At 42.8% G+C, this 10,356-nt stretch overlaps 1 protein-coding gene across 3 annotated transcripts; it reads right to left on the bottom strand.

Moving 5' to 3' along the window:
• Nucleotides 1–3,448: 3,448 nt before the first annotated feature.
• Nucleotides 3,449–9,945, bottom strand: LOC148026933 (uncharacterized). 3 transcript variants are annotated; one of them, XM_087691481.1, is made up of 14 exons: nucleotides 9,533–9,943; nucleotides 9,308–9,429; nucleotides 8,926–9,029; nucleotides 7,954–8,088; nucleotides 7,500–7,569; nucleotides 7,309–7,395; nucleotides 7,064–7,129; nucleotides 6,891–6,983; nucleotides 6,748–6,804; nucleotides 6,510–6,638; nucleotides 4,532–4,622; nucleotides 4,346–4,434; nucleotides 4,060–4,241; nucleotides 3,449–3,933 (listed from the first exon to the last, which is right to left on the bottom strand). In XM_087691481.1, exons 1-14 carry the CDS (start codon nucleotides 9,789–9,791, stop codon nucleotides 3,852–3,854), a joined length of 1,566 nt encoding a protein of 521 aa, XP_087547607.1. In that variant the 5' UTR covers nucleotides 9,792–9,943; the 3' UTR covers nucleotides 3,449–3,851. The 3 variants fall into 3 exon arrangements, with proteins under 3 accessions (XP_087547607.1, XP_087547606.1, XP_087547608.1); XM_087691480.1 differs by having other exon boundaries at nucleotides 9,308–9,435; nucleotides 9,533–9,942; XM_087691482.1 differs by lacking the exon at nucleotides 3,449–3,933 and having other exon boundaries at nucleotides 4,108–4,241; nucleotides 4,515–4,622; nucleotides 9,308–9,435; nucleotides 9,533–9,945.
• Nucleotides 9,946–10,356: the final 411 nt, after the last annotated feature.

The raw sequence follows: 10,356 nt of genomic DNA on the forward strand, positions 1-10,356 counted from the left end.
CTTGTTGACCCCAATGGGTAGACTTGTGTTGTGTAAGAAGTCCTTCAATCTATCATTATAGTTTGGACATTGGGGTGGATCACTTCCAACTATGGTAGCCAAATTCTATTTAAAGACACTTGCTATAGAGTATTCGTCAGACACCAATATACCCTCCTAGTTTAGAATCTCCGTAATTGTTTCCTTTTTTTGCTTGGCCCTAAGCTTGGAAAGGAAGAACTCATTAGGGCCATCACCTCTAGTTTCCTAACCACTTGCCCCTAAGTTGGATCTTAGCTACTTCAGCTGCATTTTCTTTTTCGTCTCTCCAAAAATCTTGTGTCCTTAAGGCATTGCTACATTATCTCATCTCCCAAGAGGGCAACAAGGGCTGCTAGGACTACACTCCTCACATGGTGGCATCCCCAATTTGTCATCTTCTGCTTGACTCTCTCCTTTTGCCATGCTCTTTATGGTATTCTAGCATTTAAGCCATACAAAATTTGGTGCCAGTGAGGAATCCCTAGCTTTCTCCCACACCTCATCCATTCTTGATGTGAAGGGCTTGTCAGCAAAGGAAGGAGACATTGAATTGAAAGGGAGGTGGTCCATTATTCATAGTTGCTACAAGCAAAATCTTGAAGGATAATAGAATCGGCATGTAGTTTGATGTCACATATTCATTCAAGGCTTGGTACATGGAGGTTCCATTAATTCACCAAGCTCCTTGTGATGCATAGAATCTATTTAGCATGCTCCCTCTCCATGAGTGGCCTACATGCTTGTTGTGCCACATAAAGTCCAATTTGCTATCTTTGGAGCAAAGTGCTACCACGTCCTCCAAATCACATCCTCCAATACTGAGTTTAGCCCCCAATGAGGGATCTACTGTTGTGAGATCTATCTCCTTCCCTCATGGAGTCATATTCCAATCCCCTCCAATTGGGGCCTTTCCACCTTATGGCTTATCCTACAAGTAGCCCCACAGTTTGGCTCGTGCCATAGAATTGTTAAGTGTATACATGAAGCAAACAAGGGAATTTTCTTGGCATACCTAGACCCTAACAATGGTAAGGTGCCATCTTTTGCAATGCAAACTAGGGTGTTGAATTGAAGTCTATCTTGTTGAGTAGCATGGTACCTCCTCTTCTTCTTGAGACACAATCATAATGCATGACGAAGCCATCCACATGGAATGTTTTGCATGCATCTTTGTGGAGTTTAATTTCTTGTAGTGCAATTTATGGCTTCTGACGAGCCCATGCATTACTTGTTTCATAAAGTCTAATGCAAATCTCCTAACATTCCAAGATCAAATTTGAAGATAGTGTTGTCCTTGTGTTACACTTGAGACATAATCCACCAAAGGGGTGCGCGCCTGCTTTTTGAGTGATGGCTTCTTGCTACTCTTCTTTCCATTAGCCTTGTTGCTAACTGCCTTAGGGTTTACATTTTCTTTGTTGTGAGAGTTTGTCTCTTGTCTACTTTGTTGCATACTTTGCTATGAACCTACCTTGGATGTCAAGGGCCTAGAGTCAGGTTTAAGATCCTTATGGGCTTGTTTGGTCGTGGTTAATGTGCCAAGTAGGGTTGCCCCTTTCTCCATAGGACTACCAACTCCTTGGGGACCCTTTTTCTGCTCCTTTTTCTTCTTCTCACATTCCTTGTTGCCTTATGGAGGTGTGGTTGGTGCCTCAATACTTGTCTTGCTTAGACAATCATCGGCAAAGTGCTCGGTCCCTCTTGCATATGTAGCATGCATCAGGGAAGGTGGCGAACTTGACACTAAGAAGGATTTCCATCCTTTGGGTCCAAAAGAGTAAGGAATTGAGGTGACTCGTTCTGCAAGTCCCATAGAATGCATGCTTTACTATTCAGCTTGACAAGTCCCCCAGGAAGTCGTCGCTATGGGTGCATACAACACCTTGCCTAACCTTGCTGTGATGGTGAGGAACTTCATCCACTAGCCGATTTGGGAGAGGGTTTATATCCGAAAACTCGATCCATATAGCGGACTTGTGGGAGAGAACTCCATTTGGGGAGAAAGAAAAAGGCCGAGGTAACGCATACGTAAGATTCCCCTTATAGCCCACAAAAGAAGACAAGATCCAATCTCGTTCTGCTTTGGAAGCAAAGCATGGCTAAGTGAAAACCTTTCCCGACTGAACCCAAGTGGCCTTGCCTTGGGAAGTCGTATCGAACCGTTTGCAGAAGTCATCCTGTAGCAGGGGCCAACCCATAAACTGCAAGTAAACTCCTGTAGCAAGCAATGAGGCATACCTCTAGCACACACGAACGAGGGAGAGCGTTGTTATCGCCTTGTGCACTCTCAAGCCCTCATGAGTCATGAGCCTTGGATCTACAGGTCGCGTTATGCCTCTCCTGGTCTCTCATCAACGTTCGCTCAACCTCGGCCATATCAACATCGTTGTTGCTTCTCAAAGCCTGTTTGTAGTCCAAGGCCAGCATCTGATCATCCGGGCATCTCCTCGGTCCTTTGGCGTTTACCAACTACAAGCCTGCATGCATGTTTCTGCTCCACGTGGCGCTGACAGCTAGTTCGAATACCCTAGTGACGCCACATCAGTAAATGACGGGCTGAAGTAATGGTTCGCTGCCACGTCGTCAACGTGGTTGATTATCTGTGAAGCCCCTTAACTCCCAAACATTGTCTCTCTCGCCTTTCAAGCATATCTCACCACTCTTTGTCAAATTTTATTTTGTCATCTCAATAACGTGCAGGACAAGATGATATCAAGTAACAATACACCCATACCAACACACAGTTCCACCCATATGGCATGTAGATGGATCACTTCTTGGCCTTACAGTTGAAAGCCCCTTAAGTGCCTAACGTTCTCCTCTCATGCCTTTCAAGCGCATCTCCACACCGCTCGTCAAATTGTATTTTGCCATCTTAATAACTTACAAGATAAGATGATTTCGAGTATCGGTATATATCAGGACAGTTGGATAGCAATAAGCTAGAGCACTTGTACATCCCTATTACAAGTAGCCCTTTGGGCTCGAGTTCATTAAGTCCTTTTGAGCTCATGCTTTCATTTGTAGACTCCGGACATCTAGTTTTTATTTGTGCTATTTGGAATGCATCGATACTATTGTCACATACATATGCCATTTTGTTTTGGCCTCTAGTCTACATTGATACATCTCTCTCTCTCTCTCTCTCTCTCTCTCTCTCTCTCTCTCTCTCGGATGTTTCGTTCTTCTTACCTCCACTAAAAATTGAAAATGGCTGCGGCTTGTTATCGACACTTAAACCTGTAGGAATGCTAGAGACCATCAGGAACAGTCATGGAAGGTAGACTAGAAGGTAGACGATAATACTTCATACCCTGCCACGTATCACGTTAAAAGGCATTGCTGTCGCCGTGTAAAATACGCCTAATCAAGTTCGGAAAGTAATATTCTCAATGTTGAATTTACAGAATACACATAGATATGGATATGCCAAAAATGTCAGTTTGGTACATCAAAGTGAAATAATACAAACTAGTCCGTATACTACATTCTTCTGTTTCCTGAAACCAAAATTGGGTTCAAAGTACAGCACTGCTCTGAGTAATCGGAATTGGTCAACTTGATGATACACGCTTTGAATCTGTTGCTTCTCTGAGTAATCGAAATTGGTGAATTTGATAATACATGCTTGATCTGTTGTACAAGGGGGGCCCTGACGTCTGAATTATTATCGCATATGTGGCAAATGCAGGTCCCAAAGAATGTGGAGGTTACGATAATTTCAAACCCGTTTGTTTCTTACACATGGAGAAGCCTGTTAATGGACCTGTTTGGCCCATTGAATGACTGATCTCTCCCCTGAAACTCTCAAAGAAACAAGATGTTTTAACTCACTGAGCAGTTTCCTCAGCTTTTTTCTGATGAGTAAGAGCATGGTCTTCTAAGTATGGTCGGCTATTCATTTCAGTCAACCTGCAATCGACCATAACATTATTCGCAGGATGTCATTGATGTAAAGCTGTGTACTCCTGCCACATTGGCCAAGTATATGAAGCTTTGCTCTTCATCATGGACAGCTTTAATCTAGCAACAAGTTACCTGCTTATAGTCCTGTCCTTGGCAAATCCCAATTCGTTGTCAACACAGAGGTCGGCATCATCACTTCGCCTCGATCTAATTTCAGTCTTGGGTGCTTCAGCAACAGTGATGCACCGCTTGAAGAGGCTGACAGGGTCAGCCTCTGCTGAGCAAAGAAGGCGAGCTTTCACCTCATACATTACCTGCGATATCATCCAGAAGTCCCAAGGTTACCTACTATGAGTTTGCGACCCCAAGTACACAAAACAGGATGTTTACTGCATTCAGAAACCTCTAAAGAACTTACATCAATAAGAGTCACAAATCGATATGCAGCAACACGATTATGTGATCCAAAGATAGGTACACCTTCCAGTGCCAAGGTATGGAAATTATCTACAATAAGGCGATATGATGAGATGTATATTTATGTTGGTGGCACGCTGGACGTTATAATTATCAGGGGAACAACACACATTATGGTAGAACATACTGAAAAGGCCAAGATAATCTGCTGCACCAAGTGGCATTTCACAAAGTTCATGAAATTGGAAATATGCACAACCATTAGCTCCAAAAGGGACCTGCAAAACAAGCCACACCATGACCTGAGTCAAAAACACCAGCCACTCTCTCAACAATGGCACACTTTCACATATGAAAGCTATTTTTCAGGCCTAAATAGTTGCTGGAAGAAATTTTAGGATAATAAATGAAGGGAAAGGAACAATCCAATCTTTGTTGAAGAGCTTTGACAATACTTAAATACATGAACATTATTATATCCATGAGACCAGACTCAGCAAGACAATTCAAAACTAGAATACTGAGTCATCAGCAGAACTGATCAATTCTTTGTAATTGTTTACTTTTCCTTATCTTTTGAAACCATTTCTGGAAGACCTTGTCACAGAAAATGTACTCTAGTTTCTTTCTAATACTTGCACGCTTCTTTTTCTAGAAAGAGGCTTTATTGTCACAGGAACATACAGCTAGCAACAAAAAAAATTTCCCGCAAAACAAGATTCTTGTTAAAAGACCTTACCACTGCAAAACATTTTTTCCCACAAAACGAGATCCTTGCTAAAAGACCTTTCCACTGTAAAGACTTGTTTCCACATCCATTTTTTGAGAATAAGTCAAACAAATAAGAAAGCCGAAACAAAAGAAAATACCAGTCCTACAGCATACAAAAGATTGGGAGAGGGAAAAGCCAGCCTTGACAGTCTGTTTAAACATGGTTAATTAAACATTTAATACAGAAAAATGACAGGACTGAGACGTATACATGGGGTGAGGAGCAAGTCCAAGTTTAGCAACAACAGGACATGGCAGTTTGAGCATACATTGTGGCTCAGCCACTGATGATCATCTGGTCAGATGACATGTTACACAAGCACATGTACATGTCTGTGGCTTGCAGACACCACCCAAGGAGGATTTTGCAGTGCTATCAGAGCCACATGTCAACACACATCTGGAACATGTTTGCTGAGAAGCTGGGTCTCACAGTAAAGAGAAGCTTCAGCATCATGCCGGCATAAGTCAATCATATACACAAATTCTGCTGTCTTTGCAGGGTGCTGTGCAATGCCATTATGCTACGTACATGTCAAGCACAGGGCTGACTCAGTACCACAAGCAAGCGGGCTGATGCTTCATAGTCAGGGGTGAAGGATATGTGTGATCAGATTTTACTTATGGACGCATGCAGAATAGGTCAGAGGCTGCCCAATCCTCAGGCTGTCATAGAATGCGATCATAATATTGGCTCAAACTACATGCTGACATGCATGTTAGTTCCTGCATACACCTTTTTAAATTGTCCAAAATTGTTCCACATTTCGGATTAGGAACAGAGTCCTTAACAGAGTCCTTAACAGAGTCCTTAGCTCCAGTTTGAAGTAAGTTGGATCTCCATTACTAATCTGAGAAAACAAGGCATAATTGGCTCACTTTTGACAATCTCCTAAACACATTCCTATTCCTTGGCAATGTGCCTACTAATTCATCCTTACGTGATAATGGGTCGCCACCACTCTTTCAAAAAAAATAGCTGCAGTACATGAAGCTGTAATACTCGAACAGGTTAATGCACATTTTCATTCATCTGCTTTCTGAGCTTGGACAATAACAAACAAAAGTGAAGATGATAAGGAAACCATGTACTCATTGATGATGATTTAATAACCCGTGCAATCTGAAAAAGGATGTTAATGCATGGCTTATCGTACATCCCATTGACATTGTCTAAGAAACAGCAACTATCATAAGGAGACATCTTGTTCCATAATTGGAAGCAAAAGAACACCTTTGTTATTGATAGTCAACCAAGCCTTGTAACAAACCATCAGGACATCTCACAATTGCCTAATTACTCTCTTGCTGCTAACTAAACCAACAGAAAAGATTGCTTGACAACAAGCTCCTTTGCCATCCACAAGGATTCTTTTTAAGCTCCCTGCACTTACCTGAAGTTTACGCCCCATTACAACTTCAACTGTAGTGGGTTTTGCGACTTCTCCATCTGTTAGTATCTTAAACTTATCTCTTAGCAGATCAGATGCTCCTTCTCCACAAAAGTAGAATCCTTCTTCAGACTACAATCAGGTTCAACAAGAATAAACAAAAAATAAAGACCTCAATGTTGAGTAACAGCCATCGAATGGAATGCTGAGTTGGTGATATTTGTGCGAATAATAAACTTACTGAATTGAGCTTTCTGTAATCAATGGAGGAACCAATTTCATGCACGACGCACCGTTCCTAGTAAAAATGAGGAACATCAGCCAAAGTAAATAATTGCACTCCAACCGAAGGTGTATAGAAAAGATCAGTCAATAGCGTTATACCTTCAACAGGGCAATGAAGGGTAGGAACAAGTCCCTTTGTAAGCCTCCTTCATACAGCTTATCCGGTGCTCTATTTGATGTGGTAACCAGTGCCTAGACAGTCAGATGGTTGATCAAAAGGCTTACGCCACATCTTTGGAGCATCCAGGACTTAATTTGGATTAAAAACTTACAGTTCCTTTTCTGAAAAGATGTCCGAATAGACGGTTCAAAATCAATGCATCTGCAACATCTGTTACCTATCAAAGATGATAATACAAGAATGAATCAGACTCTAAAACGAACCGGAAAACTTTCAGCCAGAAGATGTTTATACAAGACGACTTTCAACCAGCGGATGTTTATGCAAGGCCACATGGACCATCAAACAGGTCGGGTAGTCAAAATGTTTAAATGAGCCAAACCAAAAATAGCCTACCATAAACTCATCTAAGCACAATAACAGAGATTCCTCTGAAACCTCCTCAGCTACAGCTTCCAGGGGATCAGCTTTTCCTTTCTGTTTCTGCATGATATAACAGCAAGGAAAGGATTGAACATTTCATTTTACTCAATAGTACTCGATGTAAGAACTGAGCCATGAGTTTTACATTTTGCATGAACACTCACCTGGAGGCGGCTGTGCACATTAAGCATAAAATCGTGGAAGTGAATTCTTTTTTTCCTCCAATTTACAGGTCTGCCCATTTTCAAGATTGACATCAGAATTGGCACAACTTAAACAAATACAGCTTTATGCAAGAAGTAATCGGCACAAATTTATTAAAGACAGCATAGTCACTAGTGCCTTAAATGTCTCAAGACTTGTGTTCCTCTGCAGGGGTCCTCTACTAACCATTTCAAGGCTTCAAAAAATGTGCATGCTTGAAGTGATTCTGATTCATGTGTCAAATCCAATTACTCTATTATATGACTTATTACAAATAAATTAAGAGTGTTTGCTTCATGGTCATCTCAATATGAAGTTAAGAGTTGATATGGAGGAAAAAAGGGAAAGCATCCTTCAAAGCATACATATGAAATAGCAATAAATTATTAGTTAGAAAGACCAAAACTTTCTTACAGCTCTTCATAGAACAGATCCATCAGCATTGTCTTCCCAGTACCAACTCCACCATATAGATAGAGCCCACGTACGTACGATCCAGATGTGATTTGGACTTTTGATATAAAAGGTAGCCAAGACCAGCCACCTTTTCTGCCACATGCAGCATTAAAAGTGTTAATCTCGAGCCACTTTGCAAGAGCACAGATCAAAGCAAAGTCAACAAGTGGAACAGACATTCTACAGGTATCTAATGACTCCAGAGGTTGACACCTATGTTAGTTAACAGGAAGAACCAAGGACAAAAGTAAGATGGGTCACTGAATCATCATTCCTATAAAATAACTGAAAGGAAAATTTCCCTTTCTTCAGATCTCTGTGCAAAAACAACTGAACTCTCAATAAACTGGCAATGATGTCAAAAACTGCCTAGTGTAGCATTAGACAGTACTCAGCCTTCAACATCCACCAGTGAACAATAGATAGCCTTCAACCTCCACCAATGTCTCTATGTATCATGGACTGTCAATAAAACAACCTAGAAAAAATTAACCTTGGAACCTTGGGAGTTTGATCTACAGCCTTGCACCTTGCCACATTGTTAAGTTAGGCATGATTAAAAGGATCCTTCCAGAAGCAGACTACCTGCACTGATGGATCTTCAAAGCTCAAACCCCTTCAAGGATTAATGGCCATAATTGGAGGAATATCCACCCCTAGCAATCAGAAGAAGCTGATCAGAAGCTGCCCAGTGTTGGAATCAGGTTCCTACGTACACCTAGAAAACTATTGTACTGTGTAGATAGTCTATCCACAAGCTTCTGATGAGGTTAGGAACGTTTGAGGAAAGACAGCCACTGCTAGAGCCTACTGGATTGATGATGTACAATTGGGGCTCGCTGTGTTCAGTGAACTTTCCATTGCGGCTAAGCACAAGTGCTTAAAAGATTACAATAGTTAAACTGCCGTAGGTTTCATCACAATCAATACCTAGTTTCTTGGCTGCTGGAGGTAGACGGACGATCAAGCCCAGTGGCAGCAGCAGAATCTACTAACTCATCGTACAGAGCTTGAAGAGCTTGCAGGGCACGCTCCTGTAGACATCAACCATCAATGTTTGAATAGAATGAAAAGGACAACTCATAAAGTTTTACCCATAAATTTGATGAGTCGTTGCTAGCAGCCTTAATTTCTCCTGTAGAAATAATCAACCATGCATGTTTAAATTGTTGAAAGCAAGGAGCAACCAGTGATCTAACATTTAACCAGACAATTGATAAATCATTGCTGCCAGCCATTAGTTTGTTGTCGACGAGTTATCCCTGTGTCAATTAAAAACCTAATTGCGCCTGTGAGAGGCACGATAGTGCACCTGATTTTTATCACCAGCCATGAGTTCACCGGCCGCTACTCTGCGTTCATATTCGAAGAGAGGGCCAGGCTTGGTCTCAACCGCCTGGTCGCTGGCTGCGGCCTGCCCGTTCAAGATCGCAGCTGATCCTTTAAAAACGGTGCGATGGATCAGCAAACGAGACAAGAGTCCGAAATCAAAAAAGCCAAGCTGGAGAAGAGACGTAGACATCGATCGTTGCCTCACCTGAAGAGCCGAAGCGCCGAACGATTGTATAGGCTAAGGGCCAGGAAGGCCCGCGAGCTGCTGCGGACGGGGATGGCGAAGCTGACGAAGAAGAAGACGAGGATGATGCGGTCTCCTGCGAGCGGCACCTGCTGCTGCTCCTCCATGGATCCTTTTCCGCGCACAAGGGATCCGATTGCGTTATGGCAGCGGGCAGGGACTTGAGGACATCGGATTTGGTGATTCTTGCGTGACGCAGGAGGTGCCGAGCAGCGGACATACTGGTGCGCCCGGCCGCTGCCGGGTATGGCGTGGCAGGTGAGGGCAAAAATGCGACGACTGACGAAGGATATGGTGAGAGAGGGGGGGGAGAGAGAGAAAGATGGATGCGTAAAGCAAGAGGGAAAGGAAAAGCTCACGAGTGTGCTGGCTAGTCTTTACAATGTCACATGGATGATGGTGTTGGATTTGTGCAATTATACTTTTTTTTAATTAAAACTAAAATTTGCATGAAGTTTATAAGAAAGTATATGATTATCCTTTTTAAATTAAGATTAAAATTTGCTTGAAGTGTATAAAGAAAGTATACGACGGTCTCCACGCTTTCCACGACGTGGTTTTTGCTTCTGCGGCATGCAACGTGTCGGACTCTCATTCCGCGGGAGAAATGCCACCAATCAGATGCCAGAGAGGAGCTGAGCCGATTTTCCTGCTGAGGCGACAACCTGGCAGGGATGACACGTGGCGGGCGGCCACACGAGTGCCGCTGCGGCGTGGAGGGCCAAAGATAGGAGCCGGCAGGCGGGGGCGGGGGCGGGGGCCTGTTCTGACGGCGGCACTCGAGT

The sequence above is a fragment of the Lygodium microphyllum genome, chromosome 13 (assembly GCF_053477565.2).
Source record: "Lygodium microphyllum isolate KBCC chromosome 13, Lygodium_microphyllum_v1.1.10, whole genome shotgun sequence".
In the NCBI taxonomy this organism is placed as follows: domain Eukaryota; kingdom Viridiplantae; phylum Streptophyta; class Polypodiopsida; order Schizaeales; family Lygodiaceae; genus Lygodium; species Lygodium microphyllum.